Raw genomic sequence first — 15,704 nt, forward strand, 5'->3', positions numbered from 1 at the left:
CATAGTTATTACAGTATATTTTGATCAATTTCCCCATAGAACATCATTAATATGCAAACATACAAACATGCCTTCTCCAGATAACAGCGTAAAAACAAACTTTGTCCCACTTTAAGCATGAGAAAGCTGACTTTAAGTGATATATCTCAACATATAGATAGTTTTTTGACATTAAGAGAGAGTTTACTTCTAAATGATGATTCATTAATTAATGTTACCAAATCTCAGAGAATACTTCTACTTTTAGGTCTGACGGCCATTAAAAAATTGTTAGTATTAAGGTGGAAGCCCCACCATAAACTACAGATTACCCATTATAAGACATTATCCAAGGCATTGAAGACAGTTAAAACTAATCTATATAACCCAGATTGGGAAATAATGTCTGTGATTGCACACAAATACAGGGTGGGAGAGGGTAGGGAGACTTTAAAGACTGGAGGAGCCCTTCTCAGGCAGTTAATGAATGTCACAATGTACACAGATAGACAATGAAATGCTTATGTTAGAATAATCTGTTGAATAATAATGTTCAGTATTACAGATGTATGCAGGTGCTGATGATTAACATAAGGACACAGAATGTTCCTGATAAATTTTATCTACCCTCCAGTAATACATGTGTGGCCAGGAGAACATGGATTCAAAACACGGTCAGTGGAGTGATTTAATTACCTTTACAGACACATCTTCATTGGGGAGTATGCTGAAAACTTAAAAATATCTACATTATGTTATTATTTTTTCCCCCATCACACTTCTGTGGGAAGCGTAACATTTTATATGAAACGAATACATATATTAATTTTTATTTTCGTGTCATATCATTAAAAATGATCCATCCCACATGGGATTATATGACATGCAATAATACAACATATAAATAACAACTTCCAGTGATTGACATTCATGTTCCGAACAGAAAACAATCATTGCTGCAAACCACATACTGTTTGTAGTATGGGGAAAACATGCTTTACACAGAAAAACAAGCAAACAAACAAACAAAAAAAGCAATATAAACAGTAGACATTTTTCTTAATGACCAGGCATTGCCCAAATACTCATATCGAACAAAAATGTCCATTTGACAAAGTGTTTTCATCATTTCAACATCTTCCATAAAGAAGTAATCACTTTTTGTAAAACTAAAAGTTAAATCCAACACACCGGCAGCATAGCCCCACACAGGGCAGACACAGGCCTGGTAGAGTTTAATATACATGGAGAAGCCAAAATCAATAAATTTAGTTTTACCTATGACTTCACCTAAAGCCGAACTAGCTGACTCAAAGAGCAGTGTTGTCCTCATCAAGACAAAAACCAAGATGTCTATAGGAATTTATGTACTCTAAATGCTTATCACCAAATTTGAATTGGAACTTACTTGTTTTATAAGTGTGTAAGTGTGTGTGTAAGTTACAAGTAGGATTTGTTTTGTGTGTGTGTGTGTGTGTGTGTGTGTGTGTGTGTGTGTCACAGGGACACGTCTGGCCACAGCAATAGCGACAGAAGGGCTCCCCTGTGTTGTCTTTTTCCTTTTCAAGCTGTCTCTTTACCCCCGCCTTCCCTATACACACACACACACACACACACACACACACACACACACACACACACCTTCCCTGGCTGCTGGTTTCTGCCTATGGGCTGTGCGCAAAAGGCCAGCTGATGAAAATATGTGTGTGTGTGTGTTTTTGTGTGTTAAGAGAGGCCAGAACAGTACACACACATATATTATCTGACACGTTAGGTCCACCTGTGTCTGCATTCTGTGCCCAGCCATGGCCCCATACCTATACCCTCTGCTTCTGCTGCCCGACTCCACACCATCTGGGGAGAGAGAGAGAGAGAGAGAGAGAGAGAGAGAGAGAGAGAGAGAGAGAGAGAGAGAGAGAGAGAGAGAGAGGAAGGAGAACATAAAAGAGAGCAGATGAGGGAGGGCATCATTGGGCCAGAATGCCAGAAAACAAAGAATCTGCATTTAAATTTACATCAATATATCACTCTTAAATGAAGAAAAGGAAGATGGATTATAAAACCAGACCTCACCATCACCCCAAATACAATATAAGGGCAGCTGATCCTGCTGGCATAAAACGACCTGCTCAGGAATTCAGAAAATGCATTGTATCAACAATCTGAGCCTAAAATGTCTGGAAGTTTAGATTTACGCCAGACTGATCAGCTGTTGAGTAGCAGTTTCAGTCATATGCTAAGCAGCTGTCTGATCCTTCCGGCTGCAAACAGCATTTACGATACTGAAAGTTGCAGGGATGTCAGACCCTTCTGAAAACATTCTGCTCAGCTGCTCCAAAACTACTGTACAATATTTCTTTGAATATGTAAACAAGTACACGAGGAACTAAGGGAAAAGACAAAACAAAAAGTTCAGTTTCTTCACTGACGTAATTCCATTGACAGAAAATGACATTTAAATTTTACATTGCTCTGGTAACTTTTAAAGCAGAACACCATTAATTTTACACACACAGTCATGAGAAGCACTACTCAGCCTATAGAACAGTTGTGTAGTGTCTTCTGCGGCTCTGTAGGAGCTTTGTATAGTCTGAGAAAATAACCCCTGATTATTTCATTAGGGGTTATCTTGGCTTAAGGTTTACATCAGAAAGCCTGCATTACACAACGGAGGTGTGGAGTTTGAAAGAAGTGGGCGTTCACAAGCAGGCACATTAAAGGAAATGTAGGATCTAATGTTTTTGGATCTTGACTCTTAAGAGTTCAATTTTGACCATTCTTTTTTATAATTAACTTTTCTGTCCCCCAACTTTGTGGAATTGCAGCACAAAAATGCAGGCTACCCCTTTAATCAACATTTGCCTGTATTTGAGTTAATGTAATGAGGTACAATGTATTTCACTATTTCATGATGTCTTCAGTTTTGGAATTTTATTAACACTATAGCAGCCAACTTGTCCGGAATAAAACATTAGTGGCTTATGCTTGTTTACTTTTAAGTCAAGTTGATTTTATTTATATACATGTAGCCCCTCATACAAATCATTCAAAGGGCTTTACACTACAGCATAAAACAGTTGTTACCAACCGTCTTGGTTTGTGACCCCTTAAAATAAAGCCAAGTCAACCTGGGACCCCTTGTAACATGTTTTATTGTCTATCAGTTAAATTGTCTATTTACTTTTTTTTAAAAAGCAAAAACGTTTTGAGTACTTCTTCTAGCACTGCCAATTCCAACATTTAGTTAGAGAAAGGGTGAAAACAAAGAAAGACATTTTGCCTGGGGCCCCAAATCACTTAAACCGCCCCTGATGAAGGGATCTCATAATGATCAGTATGAATAAAAGGAATGATTACGGCAAGAAAAAACTATCTGAATGCTCATTTGGGCACATGATTATTATTTTAAAACACAAAAATTGTGAATTTATCCTTTAACTTGTAATCCAGCCCTTTCCCATTGTGACATTACTACTTTTACTTACTGAGTATCCACAGGAACACAGTAGCCTACTTATTCCGTCAGTGTCAACCACAAGCCTGCGGTGCATGAGCCTGAATGTTTTTACTCTACTCTAACTACAGGATCAGACCCAGTTAAGGCCTCTTCCTCCCGTCTGGCTACAGCAAAATCGCGGCTTAAAAAACACCTGATTCTCGCGATGGTTGGCTTATTAGCCGGCAGACACACACACACACACACACACACACGGGATGTTGGGAATGGGATGATGAGAGAGCTCTACAGTGGAGGACAAGCAGACGCCGAGCTGAAACCGTTAAAACCGAAAACGACAGGACCAGGCGAAACGGTAGGATGTGAGTGTGTGTGTGTGTGCGCGCGCGTGTGTGTGTGTGAAAGAGAGATGCGTGTGTGTTTGTGTGTACGCGCGCGCGCCTGTGCACGAGAGAAAGGGGTTTGCCGTTCCTCCGAGGTGACGTCACGAGTTTTCCTGAAAGTCAAAACAACCGTTGGATGCGGTAACGGTCAGCAGTCGTGTAGCTTCTCGGAAATCCGTTTGGTGACGCTTTTAACGATCATTTCTGAGCAGTTGGCCGTTGCTGGACAGTTTAGCTAAGATTTACGTTGCTCACTCAGAAGGGAGGAAAGAAAAAAACAATATATAGAAATATAAGTCGAGCGGTTTATGAACAGCAGGTGCACGGGGATACCACCGCACCTGCCGCTACAGGTAATAATGTTAGCTAGCCCGCACTGTTGTGACAGTAAACATGACACAAGCGCCGCTAAAGCCAGCTAGATAATGTGTGTTTTAATGTCGCGATAACGTTAGCAAAGGTGGGGGCGGTCCTGTGTTTGGCAGGTCACTTGGGAATAATGCTTGGTCCTAGGTTGAGAAGTCTGCGTCCCTGTCTCGAATAAGGGTAACGACAGTTTCCGTAAACCGGAAAAAAATGTAATGTTTTTCTTATTATTGACACGTTTTTACATGTAGACAGTGTTTTGCGATGCTAACATGCAACATGCGTCAGTTTGACAGCCAGTAAGCTCAGTGACGTAGATGATGCAGTGCTGCTAACTGTGTCTTGCTCATCCATGCTACTCAGCAGCATGATCAACATAACCAACATTTTACACCTCCATATTCATTCCAGCAGCTAGATAGACTCAGATATCACTCATATTTGCAGCAACGGTTGTGTCTGACAAATAATATGTCATGTTGATTTTTATAGCTGCTGTAGAGAGAGAGAGAGAGAGAGAGCAAACTAGGCCTGGCTTGATTTGTGACTGCACAAGTGGTCATATGAATGATTAAAAGGATATATGACACACAATAATGATGATAATTATATAGACAGTGTTTATGATGCTTCTGTGTGGGAAAGCCTGTGATATGGGCTCAGTAGCCTGCTTTTTAGTCTGACCGAAGTTTGTCTATGTACCACTGAGTATTGAAAACTGTTAAGTACTGTGAGCTGGCAATTGATGTTTGGTCAGATTTGTGGTCTTGTTTGTTTACTTTTTCATTGATCAGATAGTTCCTGGTTTAGACCAACATTTGTTCTTGTATAGCTGCTTTTGTTTACATGGCAATGACAGCATTTAACATTAGGAACAAGGAGATTTGCAGTAAAAATATGCTCATATTTCTTAAAGTAAGGTATTGAAAACTCACATACTGCATCAGCAGAAGTATCTGAAGTTTCCAACAATACTCAGCCCAACATGTGATATTTCACATGTTTTCAAAACCAGTGGTTTTTTTATTGGTCGAGGGAGGAAGACATCTTTAGCTCTACAACCACAAACCTGCCGTAGACTGTTTTTCTGATCTTTCATCTGTTTTTCTTTTTATATGGAAAACTGTTGGCAGCATGTCAACAGCATCAGCTTCAGTCCTTTGTCAGTGTCAACACCGGATATACAGAGGTTTTGTGTGGTCACACGTGTTTTGTCAGCACTCACAGCCCAACACACCATCACTGCATTTATATGCATCAATACAGTGATGGTGTATTGGGTGTGAGACGCGGTTTCGACAGACAACTGAAAATCGTGGCTGAAACGCATCCTGTGTTAGCTGAGTCTAACACATTAGGTCCTGCCAAAGGCTGGCGGGCATTTTAGGAAGAGGACTGTGGTCTCACCGCTGTTGATGTCAGCCAGGGTTTGTATGAGACCACAGTCTGGGGTGAGGAGGGGTAAAGTGAGGTGAGATGAGGTGAGCTGTCCTGACAGGAAAATGGGAGTAAGGACCACTCCTCCTTTTTCTGAGCTGATTTCAAGTGGAATAGTGGTCAATAGTATCTATGGACATTACAGAAATTTGAATTTCTAAACTTATTAACTTTTAAACTTATTAAAAGTTTCCTCTCTGTACATGATCGAATTAAAACGCTACATCAATTGTTTTGCATGTTTTAGCCCATTACATATAGTGCATCCTGTGTTACTTTCCAAACCGTTCATGTAGGTTTATAGATTGATTATCTCTCCCTAGGTCAAATCAGCGTTCAGAAGACTTTTGACAATTTTTCTTGGTAATCCACCAAATTGAATACTTATTCTTCTCCTTTCACTTTATACAGTATTTTAGTATATTAATATACAATAGACTGTATTTAAAGATCTTTATATACAGTCTACAGCAGTGATGCAGTTGCAGGTAGGGCTATGGCTGGTAGAGATCTAAAACATGTAAACTTCTGGTGTGGTCCTTTTAAGATAGAAAAAAAACAAAAACAAATGAAAACTATAAGTAAACTTGCTGGTGTCCTGTCAGAGAGGATATTTCAAATGCTGCTCTAAAGTATTAGTTTATGTTTTGCTCCTCCTCACTACTGTAATCCTAGCAGAAACCAAGGAGTTGACAAGATTTATATAAAGCAAAGTGCAAAAGAAGTTTTGCTTGTATTTGTTTTTTCCAGTTGCCATCCATTATTGCCTTGCAGTCTTGCTTCATACATCTAGACTGATTAATAGTGGGTTAGCTGACTGCCTGGTCCCTGCCCTCTTTCTTCATTTTCCTCCATCTCTCTCTCCATTTCTCTCTATTTCCTGTGATTCTTTGTTTCTCTTCGCACTATCTCCCATTCTTGTTTATTATTATTTTTTGCCCATGTCGTTGTCCTCCTATCTGGAATGAAATATCATCAAATAAATGTTGTCTGGCAGGTGCTTCCCCTGGCATAGTTGGTTCAACATGGCACTGGATATCTCCATAGCAACAGCTGCCCTGGTGACAAGGGGTTGCCTGGACATTTCTGCTCCTCTCCTCTCCTCTCCTCTCCTCTCCTCTCCTCTCCTCTCCTCTCCTCCACATGGCAACTAAGCATTTGAAAGGGACAAAACAGAATCACCAAAGAACTTCCACTGGTTTTGAATACTTGAAATTTGAGGAAATTGAAGCTATACTAAAATACTGTAAACTAAGTGAAACTATGAGCTGAGCATTGTAGCAGCCCTTGTAACCAAGAACTAAAATGTGCTGTATTAGTCTGTATTTGCGTGTCTGGTTTAAGATCGGTAACCCTGCCGTTGCCTTAACAGCGGGAAAAAAGCTCTGTGTCACCTACTAGGATGTGCGTGTGTGTGTGTGTGTGAGTGCGTCTGTTCCAGCCTTCGATATGACGCTGCAGTCCCTTCAAGTGTTGGCAGCAGTGCAGACACTAGCTGATGTGAATACTGATTTCTGGCTAGATAGCTACGACTGCTAGCCTAGCCGCCGTAGTGCTGATCTCCATTCAAGCTGAGCGGCGTATAGTGTTGATGCGCGTTGTGTAATACAGTGTAGTAGGGTGCATTTGAGGTGAACGCGGCAGCTATGCAGAGAGAGAGAGAGAGAGGGGAGGGAGAGCGGGAGTGAGACGACAGAGAGGTGCAGAGATTTGGGCAGAGAGAAAGAGAGTGTGAGAGCATCCCTAACTGCCGTTGTTGCTATTTATAGCCAAGCCCTACTCCACAGTCCTGAGATGCTCTCCCACCTCCCACATACAAGACAGACAAATCAGCCTACACACACACACACACACACACACATACATACACACATGTCGACAAAATAATTTGACAGGTAGAAATACAGCAAGCACAGGAAGGTAGACTGGCTTTTGCACACAGCACAACCTGCCCACCAGAGGAGAAAATATCTATGAATGAATGAGAGGTGGAGCTCAGTGATAGTTGTTTGGCAATCAAGGTCAGTTTGTGCTTTATCAAGAGCTCTGCAATAATTCATCCTGTTTACCAGAGAGAGTGTTAGCAATAGAAAGAGGAACTGGGTGTGTGATTGGGTGGAGGGAGTGTTTGTCCTCACAATAACTAGTTGTTTGTCTTGTCAAATTGTATGAAAGGGCTTTAGAGAGAGTGAAGAGGGGAGAGAGGGAGCAGCAGAGGAAAAGAAAAATAAATCCATGCCTTCTTTTTTCTTTATTTTTTTTCTCCTTTCACTTCCTTCCAGGCTGAGTCACTGCTGGTGAGGAGGAAGGTCTGGAGAGGGAACGAGAGAGGAGGAGGAGGAGGTGGAGGAGGAGGGGGAGAAGAAGAAGAAGGGAGGGAGGCAGGGAGATAAGCCACAACAGGAAGCAAAACGACACACACACGTACACATACACACCGCGTGTTTGTGTGTGTGTGTCTGAGAGAGAGACTGCGCGAACGAGAGGGTGAACGGGAAAGGAAGGGAGGGAGAGTGACGCGGAGACTGGGAGAGCCGGCCCCCCCCTCCTCTCCTCCTCTCCCTCTCTTTCTCTCCTCTCCTCCTCTCCTCCCCTCCTCCCTCTCTCTCTCTCTGTGGAGCAGGCGTGTAGCGGCATCAGACTCGGCGTGAAGGAACCATGAGCGATGTCACCATCGTTAGAGAGGGATGGCTCCAGAAACGGGGTAAGTACATCCAGTACTCTCTTCTTCTGCTGCCCTGCTCTCTGCCTCTCTTTTCTCTCCTCTTCTTCTCTGCCTCTTGTCTAGACTGAGGGCCTGGCCGTGCCTGTCCACATGTGCCGGTGGGAGGATGTGAGTGTTTGCGATTGAGTGTGTGTGTGTGTGTGTGTGTGATCACATGGATGTCTGATTATCTAGTGTGCGAGTGTATATGTGTTTGCCCTCACAGGGATGTGTCTCTTTATTATAAGCTTGGCTGGCTGTTTGTTTGCTAAGCCTCTATGTGCTTCAGTCAGGTTGTGTCTAAAAAAGAGTGTGTGCATGGGAATGTGCATGTATTTGTATGCACAAGTGTGTGTGCAGTTAATAACATCTACGAAGCCTGTGGTCACTGCTGGTGCATACTGTTCTGTCAGGGTAGTATGTCTAATAGTCTGTGAAATCAAGTTAGTTCTGTCTCTCTCAGGTATTATTCAATGTAGTAGTGTGTTAAGTTGATAGGAAATTCTGAATGGTGTTACTGGGAGTCATATGACACAGGGTTGAGAGGTTGGTTGGGGTGGAGTCGTGGGGGGTATTGACAACACATCCTGTTTACAGTTTAAATAAGAAAAAGAATGAGTAATAGTGGAAGAGCATGTAGCAAAGATAGTACTTCCCTTTTCTCAGACACTCATAGCTTATGTTCAGTGAGTGGTTGCTGCAACAGGTGAACTGTCATTTGTTGCTGGGTCAAACTGACCCAAAAACAGTCACAAAGTGTTACAGGTTTCTCTGTGGCTCTGTGACGACTGCAGCACTGTCTGTTATACCCTTTAGGGCTTTTTATTTTTTTTAACATACTGAATATTGTCCCCGAAACCACAATTTCATGGGGTCGTGTGTCTGCTGGTGCTGATTCCTTCTGGCAAAAATGTATCTGTGTGTGTGTGTGTGTGAATGTGTGTGTTTTCAGAGAGAGAGAGAGAGCTTCAGGGGTAGAACAAGGGGGATTTCCAGACTTTTAGGCCAATGAGCATCATCCTCCTGACTATGTGATGGTGTCTAGGAATGTGTAACACAAACTGTTGAACAGGAAGTGACATGAATACACAACAGACAGCAGGCTTCTGGGTAATGTAGGCTAGCACTGTGGCACAGCAGGAGAATATGTTGGACACTACATGAAGTGAAGTGGACGCTCTCACACACACACATACACAAATGCAGTACACAGTCTTTACTGCTGAAGTTGAGGGGAGGATCTTTGTCTATGTGTGCCAGCATGCCAGTGTGATCCTCAGACGGTCGTCTGTGCATATTAAGAGGAACACATCGCCCCCAGTCACGACGCAGCGCTACCAGTGTTCGTCAGTGTGTGAGAGAGAAAGAGATAGAGGTTGTGGGGAAGGGTGGGGGGGGGGGGGGGTGTTTGTTTGTGTCAGGAATATGAATGTTTGTCTGCATCATATGCTAAATCTTTGTCTGTATTTGTGTGTGTGGAGAGGAGCAGGGTCGGGGTGCTGACTCACTGTCCAGGTCGTGATACAGCAAAGACTGCAGTCTTAGTCATTAGACAGCTTTTTACTGAAACGAAACAGCAAAAGAGACTGAGAAAGGTAGTGAAACCTACACACACACACACACACTAACACACAAGCTTTTGTACTAACAACATTACATTTAGTTGTGTTTTGAATGTCTGGAAGGCCCTGTACTTTCTAACTCTTCTTCAAATGATGCACATTGTTTGGCTTTGAATTGAGTGACACAAAAACAGAGACACAGAAAGAGAAACTAAAAAGACTGAATGAGTGACTGAAATAGATGGGAGGAGAACAGAGAAAAAGTGTGCAGTAGATCTCTGTATGAAAGAGATGTTCATGTACTTCTTAGATGTCTCTAATTAAATCAATCATGAAAAACTTTTTCATAAAGTGAGTGAAAGAGGAGTACCTAAATATCTGGTCCGAGCTCTTGTGTTTTGGTTTAGGTAAGTGATGATGGGATAAGTCAGGGTAGTATGTTATCTTCATTCTTCTTCAACCTTATAATTAATCATTTTATGTTAAATTAATTGGTTATACGTTCTTTCTGCAGTACTCGTCTACAACAGCTGTTAAGTATATGCTTCCAAAATGGTACAATTTTGCTGCCAAATTAAATAATTTAATGGTAATTAGATATAGAGAGGATAGAAAATGTTTACTTTTTGTGTTCTACTTACGCAGAGATGGTCTTAAAGTAAGCAGTCAAGTCAAACGTGTTAGTCATCATTTTATAGATGACTTGATGCACCACAGAGATTTATGTTGACGTTATCGTAAATTGTATGCTCAGGGCAACACACTCATACATAAATTTCACATGTGCTCTACTGAAGTGAAGGTCTGGCTGTTCATGACTTTTTGTATGCTGCTGTTCAGTTTACAGCTCGCCTATGGTAAAGACTTGCGTGTGTAATATGATGCTTTAATAATGCCACTGTTTCGCCAAGATTTTATAGTATAAATTCTTCAGCATAAATGTAGTCATAACTCAGGAAGCGATAAGGAATCTTATATGTAAATATATGTGTGGATTGGATAAGTTAAAGAATAAATAGTGACTGCACAGTTGTGGTGACTCTAACCCTAACCCTTCATGAGATGGTTGATGTTCCTAAAAATATATTTTGTAGTGTATCTTTGATTGTTTTTTTACTCTTTATCTTTCGTGGTCTGACTAATGGGTAATAAAGTGATATGACTTACTGATTGAAAGAAAGTGTTTCCCATTCATAGCACAAAGTATCAGTGATGACTTCTAGCTGATGCACCCTCATGGGGATGTTCTCCTCTGCATGTTTTATGAAGGAACTGTGTGTGTTTGTGGGTGCGAGAGTGTTTGTGTCTTGCTTTTGTGCGACAAGCCACAAACCATTAGAATAATTGGCCAAACATGACAGACGTGTACGGCGCAGCGCCACACACAGTAGACTCAGTGATCAACTTACACATGTCAGTGGATGCTGATCACTGGCAGTGGTGTGTGTATATGTATTGTCCTCAGTAAGTAGTGTATGTCCAACAGCAATGACTTCAGGAGTATAGAAGTCATCATTTTATAGTTGATGACACTAAAACTCTGTATTAAACATACACTATAATGTGCAATTTCTGATCCACAGTAAGTGGTCTGAAGCTGTATAAGTCTAGAGTATTTAAAACTGTCAATAGGAAACATTTACACAGAATAAGGAAGGAAGTAACACTTTCCTTATTTTGGCTTCTGATGTAAAATGTAACAAGCTTAATGTTCTTTTTTTAATTCCCCCTTCTTTCTCCATTCCTTTTAATCAAGGTGAAAGTGCTTCACATAGAAACATAGTTTCAAGTGAAATGCATGTATGTAACCATAGCATAGAAACAAACATTTCTACTTATCGTATATGACCTCAAAGGCTGCTCATCACCAGCACCTAATTGTCATCCTAGAACACAAAGACAAACTGCAGGAACATCACTTCTGCAAAGAACAGTACAGTATGTCCTCAGATGGCCGAGCCTCTCAGTACTCACTTTCAGTACCCTGGCGATGATTTCCTTCCTGTCTTCATTAAAGCAGAGGAGAGACTGTGTTCGGCTGCATCAGTTTTTTATTTTTGGAAATAAGGAACAGTGGATATAAAAGAAAGCCAACAGACTTGCAAGTTAAACAAAATAAGCAGTGTTTGGAAATGTGTTGTTCTTTTCATGATGATAAAGATTGAATGATTAAAAAGATACATTGAAAAATCTGATGGATAGATTCAAGCGCTACAGGTGCTTCGGAAGCACATTGCGTTGTGTTTGGGGGTGAAAATCCGATGTTGCTCTGCTTTCAGTTGACAGAAGTTACAAGGCTTTTTTTATTCCACCTTAAAAATCTGAATCTGAAGTTCATTTCCGCCCAGGCCAGGAGTTTACCTTCTGTCAGCCCTTGTGAGGCCACAGAGGTCACAGTCAGCCACTGTAGTCGAGGATACTGTTACCTCCACCAGCATCAGCCCACACAGCAGTCAGCACAACAGATGGCCAGGAGGGAGGAGAGGAGGAGAAACACTGAAGGAGAGAAACAGGGAGAACACAATCATCTTTTCTTTGACACTTTCTGGCCTCCAGAGGTGTTTCTCTGCAAAAGCTACTAATCAGATGAGATTCAGCTATGTCAAAGTCTTGTTACTGGCTCGTTTTTTTAAATAATGTAAGATCAATGATTCTTTGCCTCTCCGGAGGGTTTAAGCACTCACGCATAAGTTAAAGTCAAGTGGATGTTGTGCATACTCTTCCTTTTACAGTTGTGTTATTTGGATTCGTCATGCATCTTAAAGAATGTAAGCTATTTAAAAAAAAAAAAAGAAGAAATAATTTACTTGGTCTATGTAGTGAAGTCAAGGCTTCTGTTGTTCCCTAAATGCAACTTCTGAGAAATACCACTTTTTTTCTTGAACTATAGGGAAGTTCAAACAAAGTCTCACATTTACATGATCACTAGTTCAGTTTCACTATTTGTTTTGTACAGTTACAAATACACATCTTACTGGTGGCTTAAAATAAATATATGAAATGTGTTTGAGTTCTGAAGGCCTACAAACTAGGGTCTATAATCGCATGTTAAGCTGAAGGTACTCTGTAACAAATTAGAAACTCCACTACAAATACCCTCCCAAACTTTGTCAAACACAGAGGTCATCTAATATTAGAATCAGCATCTCAGTAACTGCGTGTTGTATTTTATTTCACAAGGATTACTCGTTGTTCTTCTTCTGTCAGTTCAAGAATCCTGATGGCTGCAGTGGAAATTATTATTGATTTCTTTGACAGCATTTTGGTTAAAAATTCAAGCAGCTCATGGGAGTTATGGGTACATTCATATTGACATGGTTTTGTATTGGACATGATGCAGTTTTAGATTGCATTGCTGCATCCCACACAGTGACTGAAATGTTTGTTCTGCAAGCCTTGCTGTGGCTGTGTTACAGCTGTTGTCTCCATATCTTTACATTGTTTGTATGCGCATCACATCCATGTAGAATTCTGATCACAGTATGGACCTTAGCACTTTCATGTTCATTCAGTGTGGAGACAGTCAGGAAGTGGCTTCATTAGATATTCAATGTCTTCCTTTATGAAAATCCTTTTTTTTTTTTTTTTTTTTTGTCCCGACCAGTCACTTAATGCATCTTTGCATGATCATACGATAGACATTGAGCTGAAATGCGAAGTAACTCACCCGTCCTCTTTATATTTTCCTTTGGGAACTGTATTAGCTATACTGTATACGTTAGACTGCTGTGAGGTTCATTGGGTGCAGTGCAGTGAGGCAGCCATCTTGGCTCAGTGAGTTCAGTGAGTTCAATGTTGCTGGAGGCTGGCTGGCTGGCTGGATCAGGTGGCAGTGCCAGATCTCTGATATCAATCACCAGCCGCTGCTGCTGCTGCTGCCGCCACCACTGTCTGCTGCGTCGCCCTTCTCCTCTCCTCTCCTTTCCTATCCTCTCCTCTCCTCTCATCTCCTCTCCTCTCCTCCACTCTTCCTCCTCTCTCCTGTCTCTGCTGTAGAGCCTGTCAACACAACTCACCCCTTTTATTGCAATTCACGTTCCCTTTCTCTCTGTCTGTCCCTGTATCTCCTTCTATCTCCCTGTATTCCTCTTTCCATCCCCTCTGTTTCTCAAACTCACATGCATATACAGGGCAGTAGCAGACAGGCAGACAGTGCAGGCTTTGTTATGAATGGCATCCTCTTGCACATCCGGAGGAAGTGTACGCTCCAGTGTGGCTTTACAAACTGTCTCCATTGTCCTAAGAATGACTCACTCTACACTGCAGAGAATGGCAGTCAGCCAGACAGTCAGACAGACAGACAGCACATTGCAAACAGACAGACTAGTCTGCAGAGCCTACAGACAAACAGCACAGGAAAGACAGGCAGAAAGACCGATAGTTTGTGACAGATACAGCCAGCATAGAACACAGGCCAATACAGAGGAGACCTGCAACTAGCGGGTACAGACACAGACTGAGAGACAGATGGGTAACATACACACAGACAAGCAGCAGAGAGTGTGTCACCTTTGTTTTCAGTCTGAATGTGATTTTTTTTTTTTGTTTGAATTGAGAGAATAAACCTTGAAATTAAATTCCGCTCCAAATTAAAGTTACACAAGGCAAGAATTTTATGCAAAAACACACCTGTCTCATCTGATACCATCACAAATTCAGGCTGCAGAGAAGAATGTCTTCTTCTTGTGTTCTGTATGCAGGAAATCTGCTCCATACGCTGGAGGATGTGATAAATAAAGTGCACAGCATGAAACTAAACAGTGGTGAGCAGCCTCTCCATTAAAAAAAAAAAAAATACAGACTGTATTTTCTATATCTATTCCTGATTTTTAGAACAACTTTTGACAACCAGTCAGAGAAGAGGCGTGAAGAGTTTATAAAAGTTTCTGACAAAGTCGGATTCAACAAACTCATTCGCACAAATTCGTAAATCACCTGTTTCATCCTGATGAATGCCACCTGTTCATGAGTAGGTGCGTGTTGGAGCGATTTGAACATAATCGACGACCCTAAAGTTGCCATATGAATTTATTCTGCTCCATTTGTGGATGAATTTTATTCACAAAAAATGTTACTAAAGAGTAAAAAGAATAATTTCACGCCTCAGACCTAAAGGTACTGCTTTCAGAAGTCAGCAGACAAAAACATAAAACATTTAGCAGTGTCAGAAGTCAGGGACTCGAAAAAATAAGAAAATATTAATACAGCTGCCATTGATGTCAGTAGAGCGGCATTGTACTGTGATAGAAATAAAGCAAGATAAATGTGTATGTTCCATTAAAGAACGAATCTATCCTTATGAGTGGTTCTTGCATGAGGCCCAGTGTGTCAGAATTACTTTCACTTGACATTACATTGAATATGTTTTTCCAGTTGTTTAAGATACATTGCCTATTCAGCAGTTTTGAATGTTGTAGCTTGGAATTTTCCATAAACTTATGGGTACTCAGATAAATTCAGGAATATACAGTATAATGTGCAATTTCTGATCTATAGTAAGTGGCTGGAAGCTGTGTAACTCTGCAAACTCAGTCAGTCAATAGGATCAGTGGTAAGTGGTAGGAAAAGGCCACACAAAACAGAGAGATGGATTAATGGATGGATGAGTGAATGAATGTAGAGTGAGGCAGTCTTGTATTAATGAATGAATGGATCAATGAATGGAGTGCTGATCACTGCAGAGGGAAAACTTGGATAGAGGAAGAGAGAAGGGGTGAAGGAAGGAGAGGTTGAGTAATGGGATTAGTTTGTAGCTCAGGATCATTAAAGTGCTGACCTCGAACATTTGATCAGTCAGGATGGATGTGTGCACATGC

General features: G+C 41.2%; 1 protein-coding gene and 1 long non-coding RNA gene across 10 annotated transcripts in view; one reads left to right on the forward strand and one right to left on the reverse strand.

The window, feature by feature from the left end:
- Positions 1-795: 795 nt before the first annotated feature.
- LOC122996477 lies at positions 796-3,553 on the reverse strand. The gene is made up of 2 exons (XR_006406992.1): positions 3,465-3,553; positions 796-1,833 (listed from the first exon to the last, which is right to left on the reverse strand). It is a non-coding gene; the product is annotated as an uncharacterized LOC122996477 (long non-coding RNA).
- A 120-nt stretch (positions 3,554-3,673) lies between these two features.
- The window catches only part of akt3a (v-akt murine thymoma viral oncogene homolog 3a), a 55,526-nt gene continuing 43,495 nt past the window's right edge, over positions 3,674-15,704 (forward strand). For 5 of the 9 annotated variants that reach the window (XR_006406989.1, XR_006406991.1, XR_006406987.1 and 2 more), the window contains exons 1-2: positions 3,810-4,172; positions 7,905-8,326. Coding sequence is in view for 2 of the 9 variants with exons in the window: in XM_044371935.1 (XP_044227870.1) it covers positions 8,281-8,326 (46 nt within the window). In the remaining 7 variants the exon portion in view is untranslated. The other 4 variants (XM_044371938.1, XM_044371935.1, XM_044371937.1 and 1 more) reach the window with 4 other exon arrangements.

The sequence above is a fragment of the Thunnus albacares genome, chromosome 14, assembly GCF_914725855.1.
Source record: "Thunnus albacares chromosome 14, fThuAlb1.1, whole genome shotgun sequence".
Lineage (NCBI taxonomy): Eukaryota > Metazoa > Chordata > Actinopteri > Scombriformes > Scombridae > Thunnus > Thunnus albacares.